The 27,934-nt window shown below is 35.4% G+C and overlaps 1 protein-coding gene across 2 annotated transcripts in view; it reads right to left on the bottom strand.

The window, feature by feature from the left end:
• Positions 1 to 27,934, bottom strand: part of RFX8 (regulatory factor X8) — a 140,981-nt gene that overhangs the window by 54,225 nt on the left and 58,822 nt on the right. The window contains exons 5-7 of one of the 2 annotated variants that reach the window (XM_007501155.3): positions 14,547 to 14,610; positions 2,030 to 2,140; positions 1,354 to 1,431 (exon numbers count right to left, since the gene is read on the bottom strand). In XM_007501155.3, the coding sequence (XP_007501217.1) occupies positions 1,354 to 1,431; positions 2,030 to 2,140; positions 14,547 to 14,610 (253 nt within the window). Of the gene's footprint in view, positions 1 to 1,353; positions 1,432 to 2,029; positions 2,141 to 5,249; positions 5,324 to 14,546; positions 14,611 to 27,934 lie in introns of those variants that run through there. The other variant, XM_056808240.1, reaches the window with a different exon arrangement.

Below are 27,934 nucleotides of genomic sequence, written 5' to 3'. Positions count from 1 at the left end.
CTTAAGATAGGTAATATACTTTAGAAAGTTTTGTGAATAGTGAATTTGTCAGTGATTAGCAAAGTGCTCTGTGTATAGAAAGTGCTATAAATATTTATTAAATACATTTTATGAATAATATGACTAAAAAAAGAATAATTTGAAATTTTAGTTATCTTTGGAAAGCCATTCTGATATCAGAGATCTGGAGTGGGAAGGGACCTCAGAAGGCATTTAGTACAAACCTCTTATTTCACCAATGGGGAAACTGAGGCCCAGAAAAGTTAAGTAACTTGCCCAAAATCACACAGTATCAGAGGAGAAATCTGAACCCAAGTCTTCCTAATCACTGTTCAGTCCACTGTATCATGTAATATGGTGGGAAATATTTGTCTATAAAGTATTGTTATCCCCATTTTATAGCTTAAACAGATGAGTTATAAAGAGGTTGTCATATGTTTAGGTTCCTGATAATAGATTCTAATGTAAAATCTGAGCTTTGGCATATAAGTCTTATTACCTAACTTCAAGATCTTTCTTCACTATGACTTTATGTGTCAACTTATTTAAATTCAATGCAACACAATAATTCAGAAATATAGAAAAATTAAAAGTGAATTATTTTAGCAATACTTAACACAGTCTCAGACTTATCCTTGACTCTTCCCTCTCCCTCACATCCTTCACCCCCCAATATTTTGGGCTTCTAGAAAGAAAAGCTATTAAATTTGTAAACAGTATATAAAATTAAAGTGATAATAGGGGCTTAGGAAGTCTCAATTCCTTCCTTTTCTCCTTCCTTCCCTCCCTTCTTCCTTCTCCCTCTCCCTCCTCTAGATTGCTCTCTCTCTCTTCCTTTCTCCCTCCTTTTCTTCCTTCCCTCCTTCTCGTCTTTCCTTCCATACATTTCCTAACTCTGTGAATTTTTTTTTGGTGTAGGAAGCTTCCAGGGTGGAAATTTCCTTCATTAATGCATATTGGTCACTTCTCAGTAATTTATATGCTTAGAGGACTGTCTTGGTAATAATAAGTTAAATTGCTTTTTTCATAGTCATATAGTCGTTATTTTCAGATGCTGGTTTGAAAAGTTGGCTCTTTATCCTTTAAACCATATAGCCTCTCTAAATATCTCATAAGATATTATATTATATATTTAATTGATACATATGAACTTATACCTATTAGCTTGCTGTGTTGCTGGCAATAGTAACATGATTATACACTAAACATCACCTTTGTGATTTATTTAAACAAAATCATTAATAAGAAATGTGTTCCATGTTGACAGGAGGAATGTCCATACCCATGAAACCACTGGTATTTCAAAGTTCTGTGGCACCATTAATAATTTCATTCTAATATGTAAAATCCTACCCTGTCAAGTTCCTGATTCCTCACATTTTGTAAAATATCTTGACAGTAGTTGCAATATTCATCAGCAAGAAATACAACCTAGGTCAGAGAAGAATAATTATTTCCATTTTCTTGTGAGATCACGTGCTAGAGTCCTCTGCTATACTCTGCCCACAACTAGAGTCCTTATACTAAGCCTATTCAAGCATGGGACTTAAAAACAATAAATAATACTTTAATGTGAATAACTTCATTGAGTCTCATTTTCTGTTCAAATGAACCCAATCTTTCCTTCCTCTGCTCTTCTAAATGCTACCAACTTTTGTTCTGTAACTCACCAATTCTTAGTCCTTCCCCTTTATTGCTCTTTAGTCTCAGCTTTTCTGACAAATAAGTGAAATTCTGGTTCCCTTCCTTTCACACTGATGCCACCCCCCCACCTGGGAGTTGACAAAAACAGCCCTAATCAAGGACCAGTCCTTAGGAAGTAATGGAGGCCAAGCGAAACCCCCAAATATTACTACTCCCTCTGAAAAAAGTGAAGGGCCTCCTTTTTCAACCCTGAACCCTGTAATTCAATGATTTGGGAAAGCAGAAGTAAGTCCTGCTCATCTCCATCTAAAGTATAATCAGCTACTACTGTCTGAAAGAGTATAAAATGTGAAAGGATAATTTCTTTCCAGAAGTACAAACTTACCATTTTATAAGAGTATTTTTTTGCCAGTTCTTGTTCCCAAAAAGGAAATCTCCTGAATTCACACAAAGGAGATCCAACTGCATCTGTTTTTGTCTGCAAATTAACATCAAGCTAGAAAAAAATGTATAGAATTTCTTATTTCCTTAATCAAATATTCATTATCCTACAATTAACAATATAAACATAATGAACAATATAAATACAAACAAACATCATCTTGCCAACATATTTCAATGGTTTAACAGACTTAATATCTGGCATATTGCTAGATCCAGAAGGTCAGGACATAAGACTATTCCAAAAAAGACAACAGTATATTTAACTTCAAATTAGCCCAAACCTCTCCTTTATATGAGAGATCCATAGTTATTAGTGCATGGTTATGGATTTGATAATTTATGAATTTGGAGCCAGAATTTCTACTCAAGATAATCAAAGTGTGTTGACGATTGAAATAATTTGAGTATGTTAGAATATACAAACTATTCTTCGTTATGTAGAAATATGTACACATTCCCCATTTTTTTTCTATCTTATGTACATTCTGGCATTGTCAATAATCAAATCCACTTATACAAACCAATACAAGTATATATAAACAATTACAAGTCAAGCTGCTTTATATAAGAAATGTCATTAAAAAAAAGATCACTTGCAAATGTTTTGAGAGACAGAGCTAAGAAGGTAGAATAAAAGCTGAGCTCTTCTTAGCTTTCTTGAATTTACCTCCAAACAACATTGAAATAATCCTTCAAAATAAATTCTGTGGTGGCATAACCAACAAAAGGATAAGATGAAGCAATTTTCCTGTCCAGGACAACATGGAAAGTTGTCAGGAAAGGTCTGTCTCACTGTGGAAAGCAGTATAGTACAAGGCAAGCCAGCAGCAAACCTTAGGAGTGACTGACTGAACTGGAGGCAGCAGCAGTCTATGGAGTTCTCAGCTAACAGACAGTAAGAAGATCAGACAAGTCACAAGAAGTTCTGGGGCTGAAAAGAGTGCTTGTAATTGCTCACAGACAAAAGCACAAACCAGAAGGAAGGTGATCATCATACCCCTTGTAAGATTAGGTCATTTTGAAGTACTGAAAGCTTGCAGTCCTACAGAGCTAACTCTGAAGATACATAAACTTTCAGGAGAAAAAATGAATATTTAATTTAAAGGAGGGTTTTAAAGCATTTCTGATTTTAAAAAAAAGAAACGAGAGTTAAATAGAATTTTGACTTCAAATACAAGGCTAAAGAGAAGCATAGAAAGGCAAACATGAAAGAGAAAGCATAAGGGACTGAATATAGTTAAAATGTTGACATTCCAATATGGGAAGATGATACTTATAATTCCTTAAATCTTCACAAATATTAGGAAAGTTAGAAGGATTCTACATAGACAGTGTGCACAAGTATGTGTTGTCTATGATAGGATAATATCTAAAAAATAAAATTAAGAGATAAGAAAAAAAGGATGTAGTGAGAAAATGGGGAAGAGAGTGGTAGAAAGGGGCAAATTACCTCACATGAAAGAGGAATGAAAGAGTTTCTATAGAGGAGAGAAAGCTGGAGGGTGATAGCAGGCAAAACTTAAACCTTATTCTCATCAGAATTGGCTCAAAGAGGGAATGACATGCACATTCAATTGGGTATAGAAATCTATCTCACCTTCCAGGGAAGTAGAAGAGAAGGGGAACAAGAGAAAAGGGGGAACTGATCAAAGCTGGATTAGAATGTGGGAAGTAGTGGTCAGAAGAAAAACAGTTCTGAAGAGGGAAAAGGTAAAAGGAGAGAGAGAAAAGGATAAACAAGGAAAAAACTGGATGGAGAAATATAAACAATTAGTAATCATAACTGTGAATGAGAATGGGATAAATTCATCATAAAATAGAAGTAGATAGTAGGGTAGATTAAAAACCAGAATCCTACAATATGTTCTTTATAAAAAACATATTTGAAGCAGAGAAACAAAGAAGAATATGTGAAATGGGTTACTGATTACTGATTATTAATTTATATTTGAGTTTTATTAATTCTAATGGTACTCATTATTACCAAGTTTTAGGGCTTACAGTATTATTGTTCAGGTCTAAAGTCCAATTCTCATTAAGCAAGCAAAATAAGTATGCTAATTGAAGGATATACGAAAGATGGATGATGGATAATTTTACCTGATCACAAGAATTTTTCCTAGTATTGGGCTCCACAGATAGAGAGTGATAGATAAGGAACTTTTTGGATAACATTGTAGAAAACTAAGTCTATACTCCCTTTCATAATACCATGAACTTTGGGAAGTCCTTAGTCTAGGAGAGCACTGTGGGGGTTAGTTTTTACAAGAAGATGTTAGCCTAATTTCAGTTTTCCAGTCACAATGATTGGGGGGCGGGTGGTGGCATTTATGGATATTATGTAACCACTCGATTTTAAAAACTACTCTGTGCTAGGGGTCTTTGGTTACTGAGAAACCATTGACCTACATTATTGGTAACTGCTAACCTTGCCAATAAATAGTTAACTCAGATCTTTATGCCTCAGCCTCTTATCACAGATTTATCATGACAAATAAAGGGCTGGAACTGAATCTGTAACACTTCAACTAAAGTAAAAAAACAGTGATAGCAAGATCTTGGACAAAGCAAAAACAAGAATAGATCAAATTAAAAGAGATAAGCAGAGAAACTACATTTTATTAAAAGGTACAGAAGACAATGATGTAATATCAATACTAAACACATATTTAATGATATTCTTAAAGGAAAGATTAAATAAGTTACAGGAGGAAATAGTAAAACAATGTTAGTGGGGGATCTCAACTTTCCTTTCTCAAAACTAGATAAGTTTAACCAAAAAAATAAACAAGAAAGAAGTTAAGGAAATGAGTAGAATTTTAGAAAAGTTAGGTATGATAAAGTTCTAGAGGAAACTGAATGAAACTAAAAAGTATATGCATTTTTATCAGTGATACATGGCATGTACACAAAAATTGGCCAGTTACTTGAGCATAAAAACTCCACAAACAAATGCAGAAATGCAGGAATATTAAGTACACCCTTTTCAGATCACAATGCAATAAAAATTATATCCAATAAAGGACTGTGTAAACATCAATAATTAATTGGAAACTAAATAATCTAATCCTAAAGAATATATGGTTCAAAAAACAAAACATAAAAATGATCAATAATTTCTTTAAAGAGAAGGAAAATATGAGAAAATATACAAAACTTACGAGATGTAAACAATGTAGTACTTAGGGGGAAATTTTATATCCCCAATAAAAGTTCCCAAATAAGCACCAAATTGGAAATCTAAAAATCAAAAAAAAAAAGAGATTGATAAAATTGAAAGTTAAAAAAGAACTATTGAACTAACAAATAAAACCAGAAGCTGATTTTATGAAAAAACAACAAAAATAGATAAATTATTGGTTAATTTGATTTTTTTAAAAAGAAGAAAACCAAATCACCAATATCAAAAATGTAAAGAGTAAATTCACCACTAATGAAGATGAAATTAAAGCAATTATTAGGAGTTATTTTGCTCAATTATATCTGAATAAATCTTACAATCTAGTGAAATAGATGAATGATTACCAAAATATAAATTGCCCTGATGAATAGAACAGGAACTAGAATAAACAACCCTATCTTAGAAAAAAATTAAACAAGCCATCAATGAACTCCCTAAACAAAAATTCCTAGAACCACATTAATTCACAAATTAATCATACCAAATATTTAAAGAACAATTCATTGCAATATAAATGATTGAGAAAAGTAGTTGAAGAAAGAGTCCTACCAAATTCCTTTTATGACACAAATATGGTACTGATACCTAAACCAGGAAGAAAAAGAATAGAGAAAGAAAACTAAAGACCAAATTCCCTAATGAATATTGGTGCAAAAAATTTTCAATGAAATATAAGGAGATTACAGCAATATTTCACAAAGTTCATACATGAATGCAGGGATAGTTCAATATTAGGGAAACTATCTGCATCATTTACTATATCAAGAATAAAACCAATATAAATAATATGAGCATCTCAATAGAAGTAGGAAAAGCTTTTGACAAAAATACAACAGTTGTTACTATTAAAAACACTAGAAAGTATAGGAATAAATGCAGTTTTCCTTAAAAAGATAAAAAGTATTGATCTAAAACCATTAGCAAGCATTAGCCTAAATAAGATCAGGGTTGAAGTAAGGATTTGAATTATCACCACTATTCTTCTATCAAAATAAGAAAGATAGGCAATGAGGAGACAAAATTATCTCTCTTTGCAAATGATGTACTAATATACTTGGAGAATCCTACAGAATCAGTTGAAATCATGGACAACTTTAGCAAAATTGCAGTATATAAAATAAACCCAGCATCAAGAAATTTGAGAAACTAAAAACTAAGGAAATATAAAATCCACTAGTGCAGAGAAACATTTCAAAGTTCTTGAATTCAATTGCTACAGATGCCTTAGAACACAGAAACTATTTATAGTATAGGAAAATCTTTTAATTGAAATCCAGGAAAAAGAAGTCATCTCAGGAGTTGCTATCTTACACTAGTCTTCTTAACCAGAAACTAGAAATGAAATTTTGATGGCATCAATTGCATTTGTTTTCTAGTCTTATCTGTCTGGCAATTATCTATCAGGAAAAGTAAGGAAAAAAGTTCAAAAGGAAATTAATTTCTAATATATTATTTGTCAAAAGAAAGAACATTTAAAATGTTGGTAAGATTTTAATTATATTGTAGGAATGTTTTTAAAAAATTAAAATTTACTATAGAGAATATATTCAATTCGGCAATAAGCATTTATTAAGTGTCTATTATGTGCTAGGGACTGTAAGAGACAATGTGTATACAAATACACAAAAAAGTCACTGGCCTCAAGGAGCATACATTCTTTGGGGGGGAGGGGGAACAAATATTAGTCCAAAATAAAGTTGTAGAAGCTTTTCCTCCTCCTCTAGTATTTAAAAGAAAGCATCAGTGTACAATAAACTCAAAGAGGAGTACTTTTCCATATATATATCTCAAAAGTTAATTTGCTGGATTAAAAATCTGAGGGAAAAGTCTAGAAGGGTCATTAAATAAAAGTTACTTCTGCAAGGAAATAACTAAAAAATTCAAAAGATACCTACCACTAAAAATTCAAATGACCTAAAGTAATTAAACACACAATGTGAGAGTCTCTAAACCAAAACAAATCTATTTTCTACTCTTCAGCTTTCTAACAATGATCATTAAAATTTTTTTAAATTACAAAGATATTTTATTTTACCAATTATATGTCATAACAAATTTCCATATAGGTTTTCTCAAGTTATATGATCCAAATTGTCTCCTTTCCTTCCTTACCTCACCCTTCCCAGAGTTGGCAAGCAATTCAATCTGTGTTCTACATGTATTATCATGCAAAACATTTCCATATTATTTATTTAAGAGAATACTCATATAAAACCAACCCCCCAAATAAATTAAAATGAAAAATCATATGTTTTGATCTGCATTCTGACACCAACAGTTCTTCTCTGAAGGTGGATAAAATTTTTATAAATCCCTCAAGAATTGTCCTGGATCACTGTATAGCTGAGTAGATAAGTCTGTCACAGTTGATCATCTCACAATATTGCTGTTCATATAACTCTTTCCAGCTTTTTCTGAAATCATCCTGTTCATCATTTCTTACAACACAATAGTAATCTATCAACATTATATACCACTATTTGTTCAGCCATTCCCCAAATGATGGACATATTTTCAATATCCAATTCTTGCCACCACAAAAAAGCATCTAAAAATATTTTTGTACAAGTAGGTCCTTTCTCCTTTTTTTGATCTCTTTGGGATACAGACCTAATAGTAGTATTACTGGATCCAAGAGTATGTATTATTTTATAGCCCTTTGGTCATAAGTTCAAATTGCCCTCCAGAATGGTTGGATCAGTTCACAACTCCACCAACCATGTAATAAAATCCAGAATTTGCCATATCCCCTCCAAAATTTATCACTTTCTTTTACTGCCATATTGGCCAATCTGATAGGTGTGAGGTGGTATCTCAGAGTTATTTTAATTTGCATTTTTCCAATCAAGAGGGATTTAGTATATTTTTTCATATGATTATTGATAGCTTTGATGTCTTCATCTGAAAATTACTTATTCATAATTTTTGACAACTTGACAATTGGGGAGTGACTTACAGTCTTGTAAATTTGACTTAGTTCTATTTTTGAGAAATGAGACCGATAGCAGAGAAATTTGTTGCAAAATCCCCCCCATCCCGGTTGTTGTTTCCCTTTAAACTTGGTTACATTGGTTTTGTTTGTACAAAACCTTTTTATTTTAATATAGTCAAAATTATTCATTTTACATCTTGAAATGTTCTCTATCTCTAGTTTGGTCATAAATTCTTCCCCTCTCCATAGATCTGACAGGTAAACTATCTTAAGTTCCCCTAATTTACTTATAGTATCATCCTTCATATCTAAATCATATACCCAGTTTGACCTTATCTTGATATAGAGTATAAGATATTGATCTATACCTAATTTTTGCTATATTGTTAATAGTAATAATTTCTGAAATGATGTTTACATATTTTCAATTTACTTTGTAATTAGGTATTAGATCGTTTTCTTTGGGCAAACTACGGCATTTTCATAAGGGTTTCAATCTAAAAGAAAAAGTTTGTCCTATTTCCTTTATCACCTATCCTTGACCTTGAAGAAAAATGCATGAGATCTAAGACAATTTTATTATGATATTAAGTTCTTCTTCAAAATCCTTTTCTAATGCTTCACTATGATATGGAGGTTCCCATGGGTTCTTGAAGGTGAGACCAATGGAATATAATTTCTGACATGTTTTACCATTCTGGAAAGGCTTTGAGTATGCCATTGGTAAGAGACTAGCTTACTATGCAGTAGGCTGACCACCTCTTCATGATTTGGATTTTGTCCATGGAAAATTGTGACATCAAGAAAAATGGAAAATGTTTTCCTTCTACTTCTATAGTGATTATGGTAGGACAGTAGGAAATAGGGCAGAGGTTGCTAAGAATCAACATGAAATATACTCATCCAAAGACCAGTTGTTGGGGATGGTTGGGTATGAAGTGGTAAATATATATAGGACATATATATATGTATATATATATATTTATACACACACACATATATATATATACATAAATCTATAAAGGACTTGATGAGACTCTCCAAATTAAATTAACATAATATCTGATACATGTAACTTAACTTATGGAAAAGCATGATTCAAGAAGAAATGGGAGAGGACAAAGACTTGGCATTTATAGGTTATACAGAAGAATCAAGTCTCTATATTGTGAATAATTCCTTTGGGAAAAATGGATAGGTTCTAGTCATTTGGAGAACCAAATAATAATGAAGCAAATTATATTTTGCCAGATGAAGAATTTTTATTGATCTGGAAATTGTCCTTAATTCAACTGCCTCTGTACTATACAATCATCAACCCATCATTTCTAAGATCAGGACTATTTTTTTAAAAAACACACAAGAAGAATGAGGGGAAATATAATATACAATTGAAAGAATTTAAATCTGAAATATATAAATAAGTGATGAAAATGGGAAACAGACAAAAGAAATAACATCAATATTGACTATATTGTTAATTTTATTGAGAAGTTTTCCCATTTAAATTTATTGACTGTATAACAAGGGGAGAAGTTACCCTGATCACAAAACACTTGACCTATTTGCCAAATAGACTTGATTGCAAAAAGCAACACTGGATTATTTATAAATTTCTCTATTCATAAATGAACATTCAATAGTAGATCATATATTTACCATCTAGCAATTACTGAAAAAGTAGAGAATATAAAATTCCAATTATAATTATTTGTTGATTACAAGTATTTGTTTTGGTAGAACAAATTTTTCTTATAACAAGGTATTTCCCATCAAAACATTAAAATCAGTCAAGAGTCCTTGAAAGATAGAAAAGAAATACTGTTCAATAACTTTCTAGTCACAAACATTTGTTGAAGAGGTGTTCACACCTATGCTAGAGGAGATCCAATGATGAATCCATGATGAAGAGGGAATCCCTGCAGATGATGAATCCCCTGGGTGCTCCTATATGTAGATGACACTATGTTAATTGGATCAAGTTCCAGAATATTATAGAGCCTATACTTACATATTATAGTGATCTGTAATCATAAAGGAATTTGATCTTATTCATTTACACAGGAAAGACCAAATGAATGAAGCAGATGAAGAATGTTTATTTATGGATTTCAACATGTATAAGGAATATATAAACAGATAAAAAATGGATTAAGTACATATATTTCAAGCACTTTTCTAAGCAATGGGAATGAAAATACAAAAATATGAGTCCTTGTCATCAAAAGTTTCCAATGAAAAAAACAACCCACATATGAAAATGATGGTCCAAGAAGGGAGTTATGGATGGTAAGAGCAACAATAATGCAGCCATTAACCTATCCTTTCCAGAGGCAATGGTAAAAGTCATTTGATCAGAGATATCAGTGAAAGAGATAGTGGCAGGGTGGAAAATGGTTGGGATAAAGGGATAGCATAGCCTAATGTAGTGATAGGGAGCCTATGGCATGGGTGCCAAAGATGGCACACAAAGCACTCTCTGTGGGCACATGGCCACCCTCTCCCCTGACCCTAGAGTTGGTTACTAGAAAAGCAGAGGAACTTGGGAGGAGGTGCTCCCCTACCCCTCTTCACCATACCTGATGACATTTTTCACATTCCCCACCCCTCTGCCCAGAAGCCAATGGGAACACACAGGGGGTAAGGCAGGTGGCAGAGTTGGAGGGGAGTGGAGCACCCAGGTCACTCCCCTCCCCTCTCTCCCTCTCTACCCTCCCTGAGGATATTCCTCACATCACCCACCCCTCTGCCCAGCAGCCCAATAGGAGCACTTTCTCCCTCCCCTGTGTAGGGTAAAGGAAGGGCACACATGGTACTCAGTGGGAGAGAGAGGGGCATGGCACACAGTCTCTGGTGGGGGGAAGGCATGCACTTAGTAAGGAGGTAGGATGGGAGCAGGGCCTGGCACTCTGTCTCTAAAAGTTTCACCATCACTGGCCTAGTAGCTAAACATATTCTCTGGTATTTTGGATTGGAAGGTGTAATAGCAGTAGCAGCAGTAAGAACTGAAGTGTGGGAAATGGCTAGGGTGAAGGTAAGGATGCACGGTCCTTTGGACAACTTTTTTTTTTTAACCCTTACCTTCTGTCTTAAAATCAATACTGTGTATTGGTTCCAAGGTAGAAGAGTGGTAAGGGCTAGGCAATGGGGTTAAGTCTCTAGGCCTGGCTCTCAATCCACTGAGCTACCTAGCTTCCCCCTCTATAGACAATTTAAAAAAACTGTTCCATCACTATTTTTATCTGGGATAGATAACAGATGGATATTGAGTTGGGTCAAAAGTTGAGCAAGAGGAAGATAGTTACCTGGATTGTGTTTAGGAAATTTAAAAGCTTTATGGACACCATTCTTTCCATGAAAACCAAGACCTACCTTTTCAATACTAATATTGTGTAGGTACAGCTATATGACAAGAAACATAGAACACAATTGTTTCTAAAAATGAGTGTACAAAAAAAGCAAAGGAAAAGCATATGGTGGGCTTGAACAGATTGCAGCATATAATTAATGAAGAATTTTGAAGAAGAAAAGTAAAAAAAAATTCATTAAAGAATTATACGATAGAGAGAGAAGACATGTTGATCACAAACAAGAATAAAGAATTGATGGGTAGACAGTGAGAATGTGCCACTGGAATCCTTGGCATGTGAGAAGAAAGCAAAGAATGCCACCATCGTTTGTAGTAATATGGGAGGACATGAACAAGAGTGGCACATGATAGACAAGCTTGAATAAAATACAATCTGTATCATAGTAAGGAACATTTGAATTCAGATTATTCATCCCCTTGGTACTTGAACATGTGAGGTGTCAAGTTGCTTCTCTGTGAAGATTTTAATTGTCTAATATAGAAATGACACCTTTGACATTACTAGGCAGCTTGGTAAACAGTAGATAAAGGGGCTGGACTTGGAGTCAGTAAAACTTGGGTCTTACCTATATCAGACACATACCACCTATGTCCCTTAGCAAGTCATTTAACTTTTATTAGCCTCACTTTCCTCATTTATAAAAATATAGTTGTAGCATTTATATAATTTTCATGAAGATCAAATGAAATAATGTACATAAAGAAAGCCTTTTGCCAATTTAAAATGTCACACAAATATTAGTTATTATTGCTTGTCCCCAGTGGGAAATTTTGGCATTTTCCTCATTTTCTCCATCTCCTTTGTTCTTTCTCTATATCCTCAGTCACCAAATCTTACTAATTCTTCTCAAGGGTCTGGGTCTTTTTTCTGCATTCTCTGGGCCACCATTCTAGTCTTAGATACCTCATTTAAACTACTCTAGGAAACTCTTCCCTAGTCACTCTGCCTCCATCCAATCCCTCCTGCACATGCTACAGATGACACTCTCCAACATGGCAATTTCACCAAATTACAGGTATCCCTTCCACACTCTAGGGATTAGGGGCACAGTGCCACCACAATTTAGAAAATCTGCATAAAATTTTCCTAGATTTTGTCTTCTTTTCACAAATTTTAACTTTTTACTAATTTTAACTTTTAAAAATTGTGTATATTTATGGTATTAAAAGATAAGCTATATTAATATTATATAATACTATACGTATATTTTACGCATCTCTAAATTTCTAGACTCTTTCTGTGTCATCTGCTGGCCTTTGCATGTCATCTGCTGCTTCTGCATAACTCCCTAAAAGTTCCCATTTAATTTCTTATGTCAATCCACAATTGGAAAGTCATGATGTGGAAGGGATATCTATATTTATCTCCCACATATCCTACAATGACCTCTTGTTGTCAATGAATTAAATCCCAATCTCTAATTCTGGCTTGTAAGGTCTCCTCCATTCTGTTCTGGCCTCTCTAACTACCCTGTCTTGTCTCCATCACTAACAGTATTTTCAGGTTCTCACATGTTGATTTTCACTTCCAAAATTTTGCTCATGCTTTCTGCCCCTTTCCCCCACTTCCAACATGGACTGTCCTCCTTTCTGCTAATGTGAAGTCTACTTGTCCTTCTTCCAGTTTGAGGTATACCTCCTCTCTCTGGCATTCTCCGACTATTCCAAATCAGTGATAATTTCTTTTTTCTTGTTGTATTTAGAACTTTTTTTAGTCTCCATGTTGTCTTCTTGTGTTTTCTAATTATTTCATAAATATATTATCTGAGAGGTAGTCTGAATAAAGAAAACCTATAGAATATAGAAAAAGGCTACAGGAAAAATACTAGATTTGGAGTCTAAGGACCTGGGTTCCAATACTCTTTTGGCAACTAGTTGTAATCTTTCTGGGCCCAACCTCTCATATATAAATGAGGGGACTGGACTAGATGATCTTCCCTGTCCCTTCTAATACTGAATCCATAATACATAGAGTCAGGGACTCAACATCTTCTACTTAAATTTTATCCCTCACAGAGCCTAGAACAGTACTGTTATCTAGTTATTTCAGTCGTGACCCCATTTGGGATTTTCTTGGCAAAAATACTAGAATGCCTTACCATTTCCATGACCAGCTCATTCAAATGAAGAAACTGAGGCAAATCAAATCAGGTTAAGTGATTTGACCAGCATTACATAACTACTAAGAGTCTGGATTTGAATTCATAAAAATAATTATTTTTTATTTTAGGCCTTGCACCCAATCCACTGTGCCACTTAGCTGCTCTCATCCTGTATTTAGGATCTATTTATTAAACATCTGTTTATTCAAGAATATTCATTGATGAAACATAATAAAAATACTGTAGTATCTTGGGGCTCCCTGGGCAAAATTTAACCTGCTATTAATAGTTTTTTCTTCATGTGTAAAATGAAGTGGTTGGAGTAGGTGATCTGCATCATCTCTTCAAGTTTTAAATCTACAATAATATGCAACATGAATAATAACTCACACTTTACAGCAATCATGAACAGGAAGGAAGAATATTGTAGAGGTATTTTCTTTTAAACCTATCATTGCTTATATGTTCCTTCTGGCAATTCCATTAGATTTAAAGGAACACAATAGTTAAGTTCTTTTTTTTTTTTAATCCTAACTCTTCAGCCTTAGAAACTATACTAAATAGAAAGGTAAGGGCTAGGTAACTGAGGTTAAGAGACTCGCTCAGGGTCACACAGCTAGGAAGTATCTGAGACCAGATTTGAACCTAGGTCCTGGCTCTCTATGCACTGAATCATTTACCTGACCCTCCACTAAGCCACCTTGCTGTCCCCAGTAAGCTATTAATGAAAGCACAAATGCAGTGGTAACCTATAAATGCTCCCAGGACATCAAACACATTACATGGTTTTTAAAAAGCAGTTTCATTTAATTATATAATCATTGATTTTTCCCAGATTTATGTTAGTAAATCTATTTTTTTTCTGGCACTCACTGTTTCTTTTCTTTGGATGAGGCTATCATAATTAGTAGGTTTCTCCAATCCAGACACATCCCCACTGTTGAAGAATAGATAACAGAAACATTATTTTCAACAAGACATTTGTCTCCTTATTAGCACAAAAATGACCTTTCCTTCATGGCTGGGTTGTTTGAATGGAATATAACTTATTTTAGAATACTCTCCAGAGTTATTTATTCATAACTGATAGGTAACACTTGTACAGTCAGTTTTAAAATCCATTTCTATACCTGAACATCATCTTTTCAGACCTTAGCAGAAAGGTTATGGTGTCCGTCTGCACAATAAACCCCTAATGGTGTGGGTTATGATTACCATTGTGAACTTTAGATTTACTCCACCCTACTTAGTCTAACAAAACAGGAATGTATACACCCCTACTTAAGGATTAAGTATTGAGAAGGATGGCCTATGACAGACATGTGCTAGCAAATGACAAATCAGAAAAACTGACAGACCTCTGGGCTGTCCTAAGTCAAGCTTAAGCTACCTTTGGTACATGTGATGCGCAGGAAAGTGATGTAAAAACGGGCTATATATTTCACATCGCTTTCTCTCTCGGCCTCTTTTCATGGAGAGGTGGCTCTGGCAGCAGCTTGCTGAGTGTTTTGGCATCGTGGTGTGGCAGCAGCTATTGTCCTATTTGGCGGTGAGTTTCCTTGATACAATACTGAGAGAAGCTTAGTAGCCTAGTTCAGGTGAAGCATCTTCACTGAGCTCTCTCAGAATTTAGGCTGATTCTTTTCTCCTTTACCTTCCAAACACTTTCCTCTTAGGAAAGTTTCTAATCTTCTTCAAAGACTTCATGGTGGAGGTCTTTGAACTCCCCCTGGCAAAGGCCAGGTGGGAGAAATCCTATACCATCTCCCTCTCTCTTCTCCTTAATTCCTTCCCTCTATATTAATTAAACCATCATAAAATTTCCAAACTGTCTTGGGTATTTTATTTGGGATATTCTCTGGCAACAAAATTAATTTAGATTAAGTCACAACCCTAAAATTACTCTTACACCATGGGAATTGGCACTTTTTCTTTCCTGACTTCTGGATATATCAGTTCAAATCACTAGGCCTTAAGTTGAGAGAACCTGGACTCAAATATGACCTCAGATACTTCCTTGCTGTATGACCCTGAGCAAATCACTTAATCTGGATTACCTAGTCCTTGACACTCTTCTATCTGAGAACTGATACGATGCAGAAGGTAAGAATTAAAAAAAAAACAATTCAGCAAAGGCATTAGCATGCCAGCTCCGTTATGATTAAGACAGAGATAAAACCTTCACAGAGAAAGAAATATGGCCATAAAATCTGGATGCACATTTAATTGGACCCTCTGTATTTATGCTTCATAACATTCATTCATTCATTCAAGTATTTAAGTGGTTACTCTGTAAAAGTACTGGGGGGAAAGCCAATACATAACATTGTATTCACATAGGGCTGGCATATTGCCTACCCTGAGCAGATTTTTCTAACCCTCGATAGGGTTTGAAAACCACTAAAGTCCAACTCTCACTCATTATGCCAATGGATGCATATAGAATCTGTCTTCCATATCTTGTCCTGAAGCTGCACTGAGCCTAACCTGAACTTTGGAATAGACTCCCTGCTTCCATTTCAGCAACATATACAGCTGTTAACTAACTCTTTCTGTGCATCTCTGGGGGAGAGGGGAAAAGTCAAGCAGCAGGTTCTTGGAGCCCATGTTACCCTCTGGGGGGAGGGTAAGAGTATGCTTGGGACCCTGTGTCACTCTTTTTAGTAGGGAAGGCATAGAAATAGCAGCTTTATTCTCATATGGGAGAATTTCCACAATCACTTCCTATGCCAATGAAATCACAGATCCGAATCTCAAAAAACTTCCTCAAAAAACTTTCCTTAGCAAAGGAAAGCTAACTGCTAGAGGTTTACAATAGTCCTTTCTCTGTCCCCAAAGCTTTCTAACTAGGCAGAATAACTGGTACTCACTTGACATCTGCTGCCATATAATAATACTAAATGTAATTTCGTAAAAATAGTTTGGGTAGATTTAGCTTTCCAGAAATTAAGTTTTGTACACTTTGTTATTACATTCTCCCTTCAATATTTTTTTAAACCCTTACCTTCCATCTTTGAATCAATACTATATATTGATTCCAAGGCAGAAGAGTGGTAAGATGTAGGTAATGGGGGTCCACTGATTTGTTCACTGTCATACAACAAGGAAGTGTCTGAGGCCAAATTTGAACTCAGGATCTCCCATCTCTAAACCTGGATATCAGTCAATTGAGCCACCTAGTTGCCCTCCTCCCTTTTACATTTTTTGACCCGCTAGTCATTTTGTCTTAGACTTTATGGGAGGTGAGAGCATGAAGGAATAGAGGAAGCAACAGTAACATCAAGGTTTTGTTGGCAGAAAAAAATGTGTACTGCTGGGCTAAACAGGACTTGAGAGACACACCAGAAAGGCAAGAACTTCAAATGATTTAGAAAATATATTTGTCATCTTCAAATGACATCTTGACAGGATGGGATAATAACTGAGTTTCTCCAGGTAGTGTTTATAAACTGCCCATTGCCACTAAATCTGGGACACTGTATAAATCAGCGGTTCTCAATTTGTAGCAATGAGAATACATAATGCATATCAGGTATTTGCATTCCGAATCATAACTGTAGCAAAATGACAGTTTTAAAGTAGCACCAAAATAATTTTTTGGTTTGGGGTCACCGCAACATGAGGAACTGTATTGCGGGGTCACGGCATTAGAAAGGTTGACAACCACCGGTATAAATAAAAACAGCATAAATCAAAGTGGTCATAATGCCTGGAACATATCAAGAAGCCAAAACAGTGCCAAGGAAAAGAAAGTTCTTAAAATAAAGGGCTGGTGAAAAGTGGAACCTAATCTTAAAAATATTTATAAACTTCTAAAGAGGGTACTTAAAGATCTCACTGCCTCCAGGAAGCCTTCCCAAGGCAGCAACTTTGTCACCACAACTCTGCTTTGTATAAACATGCAGCTCCCTCACTACCATGTTTACAAAATACCCATACTCCTTCACTGAACCACAGCATAAACATTTATATATACAGTGACCAGATATTCCAAACACAAAATCAGGACACAAGATCTAAGAAAGGTTATTCCCTTCGTAAACGTTATTGAAAACAGATTTTTCTCTTCTTGTAATTGAGGCTCTTCTGAATCATCTGAAACATGTATCAATCTTATCACCAAACATTTATTAAGTACCTACTAGGTGCCAGGCATTGATTCTACAATTTAGACAAACAGAAATTGGGAGGGAGGGAAGGAGGGAGAGAGGAGGCAGAAGGGGGAGAGGAAGATTTGAGGGAGAGGGAGAAAGAAAGAGAGACAGAGAAAGAGGAAGGGGGAAGGGGGAGGGAGAGGGAGAAAGAGATGGGAGCGAAGAAATGGGAGAGAGGGAGAGGGGGAAGAGAGAGAGATAAAGAGAGAGGAAGAAGAAGGAAGAGAGAAAGAGAGGAAGAGGGAGAAAGGAGAGTGGGGGGGAGGAAGAGAGGGAGAGTGGAAAGAGCACTGGGCCTAGAGTTCAAAGACAACCTCAGACATTTACTATCTAGGTGACCCTAGGCAAATCATTTAACTCATTTGCCTCAGTTTCCTCAATTTTAAAGTGGAGATAATAACAGAACCTACCTCATAGGGTTGTTGAGATCAAATGAGATAATATTTGTAAAAACAAAACACTTATCATAGTACCTGGTACATGGTAAGAAAAGGAAAGGGACAAGCACAGATTTTTTAAACCCTTACCTTCTATCTTAGAATTGATACTAATATCAGTTCTAAGACAAAAGAGAGAGAAGAGCGAGGCAATTGGGGTCCAGTGACTTGTTCAGGGTCATATAGCTAGAAAGTATCTGAGGCTAAATTTGAACCCAGGATCTCCCATTTCCAGACCTGGCTCTCTATTTACTGAACACTTCACTGCCCCAGAATAAGCACCTATTAAGCATCTTCTATGTGCTAAGCTCTGCACTAAGTACTTTATAAATGCTCATTATCTTTCCTTTCCCCTTCCCTTTCCCTTACTATGACCTAGCTACTGTGTAAAGTACTGGAAATACAAAAATGAGATTGTTCCTGCCTTCAAGGAGATTGCATTCTATTGAAATATATAACACATTGATGAACAAGCAAATATAGACATTACATAAATACAGTGATTATATGATTGTGTCAACATGATGCTGGACATTCATTGTTGGTTTAATAGTCAATAGGATATTAATACGTCGGTCCAAGAAAGCATGTATAGTCTTTCCTCCAATGTAGTGTGGAATGTGCTCCCTCCTCAACTCTATTTCACAGAATTCCTTCAAGACTCAGCTCAAGCATTACCTTCTACATGAAGCCTTTCCTGGTCCACCCTATGACTGATTCCTCTCTCAAACTTTTTTGTATTCATTTTGTGTGTATTTTGTATATTCTTATGTAATAGGGTTTTGTGGATCAGTCATACATGTAGTCTACAAGAGGTCACTGTTATTTCTATTGTAATTGCCATATTGATTCTCAGCATACATTTTATAAGGTAATATCAGAATTTATTTGGATATTTTATTAATTACTGAAATTGCAATCTCTCTCATTAATCAATTAATTCAATGTCTGCCTCACTTCCTTCAAAATTAAATAGTGAGGTAGTTAGGTAGAACAGTGGAAAGGGTACCAGACTAGGAGTTGGGAGGGCTCAGATTAAAATCTGGACTCAGATAATTCCTAACTATGTTTCCTTGGGAAAGTTACCTAATTCTTTGTCTTAAAATTGATACTGACATGAAGTTAGAACTTAACAAAATTAAATATTTAATACTGGAGAAACCTCTTTTCCCATAAGCAGTTGCTCATTTCTTTCTATCAAAACTCTTATTCTTACTTAGAACTAAACAAAGATCAAAGTTACTGGATATGTAATTTATGAACCTTGTAATAAAAAATAACAGTTTAGGACCCTGGGCAAGTCAATTAATCCCAATTGCTTGTCTTTTACCTCTCTTCTGCCTTGCAACCAATACTTACTATTGATTCTAAGACAAAAGGTAAGAGTAAAAAAAAATAACAGCAACATAAGCATTTATTTACAACTGTTACAATTGTTTCCACTTTGAGAAAGACCACAGTCTGAGTCACCATTCTATAGACTTCTCCTCACTTCTGGAACAGCCCGAATATTCACTTCACTCAGAATAACAATTAAAATCTCTTCTCAAGAATTATCTTTGTTTTTTTTCAGTTTCTTCCTTTTTATTTTTTTAATTTTTTTAAAAAATTTTTATTTGGTCATTTCCAAACATTATTCATTGGAAACAAAGATAATTTTCTTTTCTTCCCTCCCCACCCTCCCACCACCTCTCCCATAGCCCACACGCGATTCCACTGGGTATCACATGTGTTCTTGATTCAAACCCATTTCCATGTTGTTGGTATTTGCATTAGAGTGTTCATTCAGAGTCTCTCTTCAGTCATATCCCCTCCACCCCTGTAGTCAAGCAGTTGCTTTTCCTTGGTGTTTTTACTCCCACAGTTTATCTTCTGCTTGTGGATAGTGTTTTTTAGATCCCTGCAGATTGTTCAGGGACATTGCATTGACACTAATGGAGAAGTCCATCACCTTCGATTGTACCACAATGTATCAGTCTCTGTGTACAATGTTTTCCTGTTTCTGCTCCTTTCACTCTGCATCACTTCCTGGAGCTTGTTCCAGTCTCCATGGAATTCCTCCACTTTATTATTCCTTTTAGCACAATAATATTCCATCACCAACATATACCACAATTTGTTCAACAATTCCCCAATTGAAGGACATCCCCTCATTTTCCAATTTTTGGTTACCACAAAGAGTACAGCTATGAATATTCTTGTACAAGTCTTTTTCCTTATTATCTCTTTGGGGTACAAACCCAGCAGTGCTATAGCTGGATCAAAGGGCAGACAGTCTTTTATCGCCCTTTGGGCATAGTTCCAAATTGCCCTCCAGAATGGTTGGATCAATTCACAACTCCACCAGCAATGAATTAGTGTCCCTACTTTGCCACATCCCCTCCAGCATTCATTACTTTCCATAGCTGTTATGTTAGCCAATCTGCTAGGTGTGAGGTGATACCTCAGAGTTGTTTTGATTAGCATCTCTCTGATTATAAGAGATGTAGAACACTTTTTCATGTGCTTACTAATAGTTTTGATTTCTTTGGCTGAGAACTGCCTGTTCATGTCCCTTGCCCATTTATCAATTGGAGAATGGCTTGATTTTTTGTATAATTGATTTAGCTCTTTGTAAATTTGAGTACTTAAATCTTTGTCGGAGGTTTTTATGAAGATTGTTTCCCTATCTTTGTTTTTCCTTGCAAATTAAGTCAATTCTCTCCAGAAAAGATTTCTTTAACTTCTTTTTCTGTCTTCTCTAATTCTTTTCAGACTTTGCTTTTCAAAGTATTTCCAAAATTGCAGTTAAACTGGCCATAGTGTAACATTCTATTGTTTCTCTTAAAGATAGAATAGCATTCCAAAGTATCTGAGGGGGAAGCCATTGAAGTTGATGTTATATTTATATATATATATACATTGTCTCCCTGGATAAAATGTTCCTTGAGGATAAGAGATGTTTCATTTTTGTCTTTGTATCCCCAGCATATTTCCTAGCAAATAGTAGGTGCTTTAATAAATTCTCACTGATTTACTGATTTTACTTAAACTATAGAGAACAAGGGCTGTGTAAAAGCCCTGAGGGGGGTAGATCTAGGACCAGAGTTCCCCAGGTAAGAGTGAGGGAAAATAATAAAGGAATACAAAGGTTGAAATTAGAGGAACCTCACCTGTAGGTAAGGACCAGGAGAAAGATAAGAATCAAAAGATAACAGAGTCAGAAGGGTCTCACCTGCTGTTATCAGAATGAGTACAGGTTTATTGCAAGTTGGTTACAACTTTTAAAGGTAAAAACCACAGAAAGTAAAAACAATTAGCCATGAGAAAAGTCCATGGGAAAGTGTGACAAGAATGTAGATACTGCACCTGGTAAGATAATGGTTGGGGTAATCATCCAGGGTTAATGGAACGATCAGCAATTTTGTTATTAGAAGCTAAAAGAAGGTGAAGGCGAGGGTACTCAGACCCATTCTCAGACAGACTGTGAGATCTCAACCTCTGATGAGGGCTCTCAGATCTTTATCTTAGATGGACCCAGAGTTATCAACCTGTGACAGGGCTGTAACTCACTACCTGAATCACTTTGCAGAGTTTACCCAGGCATTCTCTGGGCAATTCTTTTTTTTTTCTTTTAAACCTTCACTTTATGTCTTAGAATTGATACTGAGAGTGATAAGGGTTAGCAATTGAGATTAAGTGATTTGCCCAGGGTCATACAGCTAGGAAATGTATGAATTCAAATTTGAACTCAGGAACATTTCCAGGTCTGCCTCTCTCTCTACTGAGCCATCTAAATGTCCCTCACTGGGCAATTCAAATAACACTGGTGGCTGAATTTCCATCAATGTTCAGAAATGGGGATTCTAATGATAAAGGCCCTGCCATTGTCAAGTTTAGGTTCAAAAGCAAGTTGGATCTTTTCAAGAGATCTTTGTTCCTTTTTCTCTTCTCCACAGGCCCCTGCTCAAATTCCAGTCCCTTTAGAGGTGTATAGTCATTCAACTACTTGGACCTCAACCTTTTGCCAAAGTCTGTTCCCTTCCATCTAGTCATGCATCAATTCATTCAATAGGCATTTTATTATAATATGCAAATTACTGTTGCAGACACTGAAGGGAGATACAAGAGTAAAAATGATATAGCTTTTGTTTTTGCCAACAAAGTTAAAATTAACTAAAGGAATGTGTTCCTTTTTCCTTTGTAGTCAGTTCAATTCAATAATTCAATAAACCTACATTAAAAGCCCACTTTGTGCAGATCATTGTCCTATATATATGCTGAAGAGAAATAACTATAATTTTGGAATATTGACTAATTTTCTCTAAATTACAGGAATACTGTATTATTCCCTTTAACTTGGGATTTCATCCATCAAAATGTCTATGTTTGATGAATAGAAAAATATTTGTGGCTGTCAGGATGGAGGATATGGAGACCTAAATGCACAGTCTTGTCAATACTTGCAAAAGCAAAACTTAATTTTCTCCTTATACAGAGAAGAAGCTGTCAGCTGTCTTATGCATCCATTACAATGCCATAGTTCTAAAGTAAATGACTAGTAAAGGGTCAAAAGGTAGTTTTGCTGAGAGTCTGTTAAGTACTTTAAAATGAATTTGTCATCCCTTTGGTTGCTGAAAGGGAAGCAATGCGGCATAGTGGAAGGAATTATCAAGACATCTGCTGGAGCTCTCTCTCTGCCAAAAGCAGAGCAGCTAATAACTTATAAATTAGCCTTAGTGACAATTTCATTCTTCAAAAGATGTAGGGACCAATAAGGGAAAATTTTATTCTGCATCTGAATCTCACTAACTAAGATGGAAATTATGGTATTCTGGGAGGAAGTCCTATTCTGGAAGAAATCCTATAATATATGATAATAAAGGAGAGGGAAGTTGAACATATCTGACTTGTACCCTGGATTTTGGAAAAGCAGATTTCTTCCCTCCATTCCTCTCTTTCTTCCTTTCTCTTTCCCTACCCCAGTCTCCAAAAGGGAATCTTTAATATAGATACTCCTAAGACATTTCAAATTGGTAAGTAGCTAATTAAGAGGGGTTCCATCAAACTACCCATCCCTACTCATCTCCATGTGACAAAGGCTAAAGGTCATGTTGACAGGAAGAGAATCATTGTTTCACTTTTCTCTTAACCAAATTTTGTTAAAAGAAAGACATTCATAGGGATTCCTGAGGACCAAGAATGTGTAAAAAAAGAGTCTCTGACTCAGAACCCAGACACTATGGCAACAACAGTATAAAGAAAAAGAACAACTACTACAAAATGAATGAAACAAAATATTGTGAAATTATATAGAACAAAATTGACCCCTAAAAAAAGATATGAGAAAACATTTCCTTTCTCCCTAACTTTATTGCAGAGGTAAAGAAATCCATAGGTATGGAATATGCCATATGAAGTTGGATCTTTTCAACATCTTGATTTGTTTTACTAAATGTTTTTCTCTTCCTCTCCCTTAACTTAAAAAAAAAAAATTGTGAATCTTCCGGGTAAGCATGGTGGCAGTCTAGATGTGGGACACTTCCTCTCCTCAGCAACCACTGACATAGACTACCTCAAAAGACCAAAAAACCCAAATTCATAAGAAGGAAGGGCCTCTACAGTAGGGTGCAGCATTGAAGGTATGTGGGATTTGGGCATTTCCACACTATAAGGGGGTGAAAAAGCTCCTACTCAAACATGAGCTGATCTACCTCCCCCACCCCATCTACGGAGACAAAGTCAGAGCCAGTGCATGCTAGAATCAGGGAGTGAGCGAGGGGCACCTCTGGAGTGAGCAAGGGGAACCTCTAGGTCCTAGGGAGTTGACTAGGACCTATCCCTGAGAGCAGCTACACATGAAACCCCAGTGGGCTGGGGAATGCAGACCATGGTGCTCTCAGGAAGGAGGTGCAGAGAAGGGCAGCAAATAGCAGAAACTGCTGAGATTCGAGAGCTTGCCTCAGGCAAAATCCTTGCTCCTTCACTCCAAACACAGAGAGCCTTCCCATCTCACTCAGATCTCTGACTAAAAAGGGAAGGAAAAACCTCCACAGTGATGGCAAATTCTGCCCAAGAGCCACAACCTCCCTCCACCACCAAAAAAACAAAAAACAAAAAGAAGGCATTGACCGTCAAAATTTTTTATGGAGGAAAAACCCAGGCTAACAGAGGAAATAGAGGATGAAATTCAAACAAAGCCAAAACCTGCAAAAAAAATGGAAATTGTCCACAAGCTCTTGAATAATTTAAATTGGAGCTTATCAAAAAGATGGAAGCCTTCTGGCAAGAAAAGTGGGAAATAGTTCAAAGAGAAAATAACAGTTTGAGGGATGAGAATTCCCAAGTGGAGAAACAGCTGAAAGTGACAAAAAGCAGGATAGACCAAATCAAAAAGGAAATTCAAAAGATTATAGCAGAAAATCAAAAGATTAAAGCAGAAAGCCAAAAGATTAAAACAGAAAACCAGGCCTTAAGGACCATATTTGGGAGAACCAATAATCTTACAAAACAGCAATAATTAATAAAGCAAAATCAAAAGACTGACAAAATAGAAGAAAATATAAAATATCTCACTGACAAGGTGACAGATTACGAAAACAGGTCATGATGAGACAATCTGAGAATCATTGGTCTACCTGAAAAGCCAGAAATAAACAGAAATCTTGACATCATACTACAAGAAATCATCCAAGAAAACTGCCCTGATGTACTTGAACAAGGGGGCAAAATAGGCATTGAAAGAGTTCATAGAACACCCTTTACACTAAATCCCCAAAAGACAACTCCCAGGAATGTAATTGTCAAATTCCAGAGTTTTCAAGCTAAGGAGAAAATTCTACAAGAAGCCAAAAAGAGACAATTCAGATATCAAGGAGCACCAATCAGGATCACACAAGACCTGGCAGTTTCTACACTAAAGGACCGCAAGGCCTAGAACATAACATTCAGAAAGGCAAGAGAATTGGGTCTTCAACCAAGAATCACCTATCGATCAAAACTGACTATATATTTCCATGGGAAAGTATGGGCACTCAACAAAATAAAAGATTTCCAAGTATTTGTAAAGAAAAGACCAGAACTAAGTGGAAAGTTTGATATCCAAACACAAAGATCAAGAGAAACATGAAAAGGTAAATAAGAAAGAGAGGGAAAAGGGGAAAATGTTTTTTTATTCAAACTCTCTTCTTTAGGGGCTACAAATAGATCAAATTCTATATATTAATATATGGGGGAAATTATTTGTAACTCTCAAAAATTGTATTCATTATTATAATAATTAGAAGGATCACTCACAGGAAGAGATTGGGGCATTAAGAGCTATAAGATGATATGCAAAAAAAGAAAAAGGGTGGGGGGAATTGAAGTTGGCACCAAGAGATACTTGAAGAAATAAAATAAATGGGATAATCTTTATCACACAAAGATACACATGGGAAGGGGAGGGGAAGAATACTATTATAAGAGGGAGAGGAAAAGAGTGCTAATATGTAATACTTAAACCTTATTCTCAGTGAAATCAATTCTGAGAGGGAAGAGCATCTAGATCCATTGAGATCTTGAATTCTATCTTATTCTACAGGGTAAGTGAGAAGGGAAAACTAAGGGGGTTGGGGGGAGGGAGTACAAAAAGGGAAGGAAGGATAGAGGGGAGGGAACTTAACAGAACCTAAAAAAACAAGAAGGGAACAAAAATGGAGGGACCAGAAAGGGAAGCATATTAAGGGAGGGGATTAGGGGGATTGATTAAAAGTAAGCCACTGGTTTAAAAGGCTATAGCAAAATAAGGAAGGAAAGAACTAGGAGAAGATATCAAAATTCTGGGGAATTCACAAATGACAATCATAACTTTGAACATGAATGGTATGAACTCACCCATAAAACATAAACAAATAAGAGAGTAGATTAGAATCCAAAATCCTACTATATGGGTATGTTGTCTAAAAGAAACACACCTGAGGCAGATAGATACTCACAAGGTTAGAATTAAAGGTTGGAGCAAGACCTATTGGGCCTCAACTCATAGAAAGATGGCGGGAGTTCCAATCATGATATCTGACAAAACCAAAGTAAAAATAGATCTGATTAAAAGGGATAGGGGAGGTAAATACATCCTGATAAAAGGGAGTAGAGACAATGAGGAAATATCAGTAATCAACATGTATGCACCAAATGGTGTAGCATGCAAATTTCTAAAGGAGAAACTAGTGGAATTGAAGGAAGAAATAGATAGTAAAACTATACTAGTGGGAGACGTGAACCTACCACTATCAAATTTAGATAAATCAAATAAAAAAAATAAAATAAGAAAGAGGTAAAAGAGGTGGATGAAATCTTGGAAAAATTAGTTAATAGATATATGGAGAAAAATAGAGACAAAAAGGAATACATCTTGTTTTCAGCAGCACATAGCACATTCACAAAGATTAACCATGTAGTAGGTCATAAAAACATGGCAAACAAATGCAGAAAAGCAGAAATAATAAATGCAAGCTTTTCAGATCATAAAGCAATAAAAATAATGGTCAGTAAGGATACATGGAGAGCCAAATCAAAAAATAATTGGAAATTAAATAATATGATTCTCCAAAATCGGTTAGAGAACAAATCATAGAAATAATCAATAATTTAATTGAAGAAAATGACAATGATGAAACATCCCTTCAAAATCTATAGGATGCAGCCAAAGCAATACTCAGGGGAAAATTTATATCTTTGAGTTCATGTATTAACAAATTAGGGAGGGCAGAGGTCAATGAATTGGACATGGAAATCAAAAAACTTGAAAGTGAACAAATTAACCCCCCCCAGAAGAAAATTAAATTAGAAATCCTAAAAATTAAGGGATAAATCAATGCAATCAAAAGTGAAAAAAACTATTGAACTAATGAATAAGACCAGAAGCTGGTATTTTGAAAAAACAATCAAAATAGACAAAGCAATGGTCAATCTAATAAAAAAAAGAAAAGAAGAAAACCAAATTAACAGTATCATAGATGAAAAGGGAAAGCCCACCTCCAATGAAAAGAAAATTAATGCAATCATTAAAAACTATTTTGCACAATTATATGGCAATAAGTATGCCAATCTAGGTGATATGGATGAATATTTATAAAAATATAAATTGCCTAGATTAACAGAAGAAGAAATAGAATTCTTAAATAATCCCATATCAGAAAATGAAATCCAACAGGCCATCAAAGAACTCCCCAAGAAAAAATCCCCAGGGCCTGATGGATTCACAAGTGAATTCTATCAAACTTTCAAAGAATAGCTAATCCCAATACTATACAAACTATTTGATATAATAATCAAAGAGGGAGTTCTACCAAATTCGTTTTATGACAGAAATATGGTACTGATTCCAAAGCCAAGCAGGTCAAAAACGGAGAAAGAAAACTACAGACCAATCTCCTTAATGAACATAGATGCAAAAATCTTAAATGGGATACTAGCAAAAAGATTCCAGCAAGTCATCACAAGAGTTATTCACTATGATCAGGTGGGATTGATACCAGGAATGCAAGGATGGTTCAATATTAGGAAAACCATCCACATAACTGACCATATCAACAAGCAAATCAACAAAAATCACATGATTATTTCAATAGATGCAGAAAAAGCCTTTGATAAAATACAACACTCATTCCTATTAAAACACTAGAAAGTATAGGAATAGAAGGACCTGTCC

Source organism: Monodelphis domestica, chromosome 8, assembly GCF_027887165.1.
Source record: "Monodelphis domestica isolate mMonDom1 chromosome 8, mMonDom1.pri, whole genome shotgun sequence".
In the NCBI taxonomy this organism is placed as follows: domain Eukaryota; kingdom Metazoa; phylum Chordata; class Mammalia; order Didelphimorphia; family Didelphidae; genus Monodelphis; species Monodelphis domestica.
Note: the sequence above shows the minus strand (reverse complement) of the source record. Positions and strands in the feature narration are given on the sequence as shown.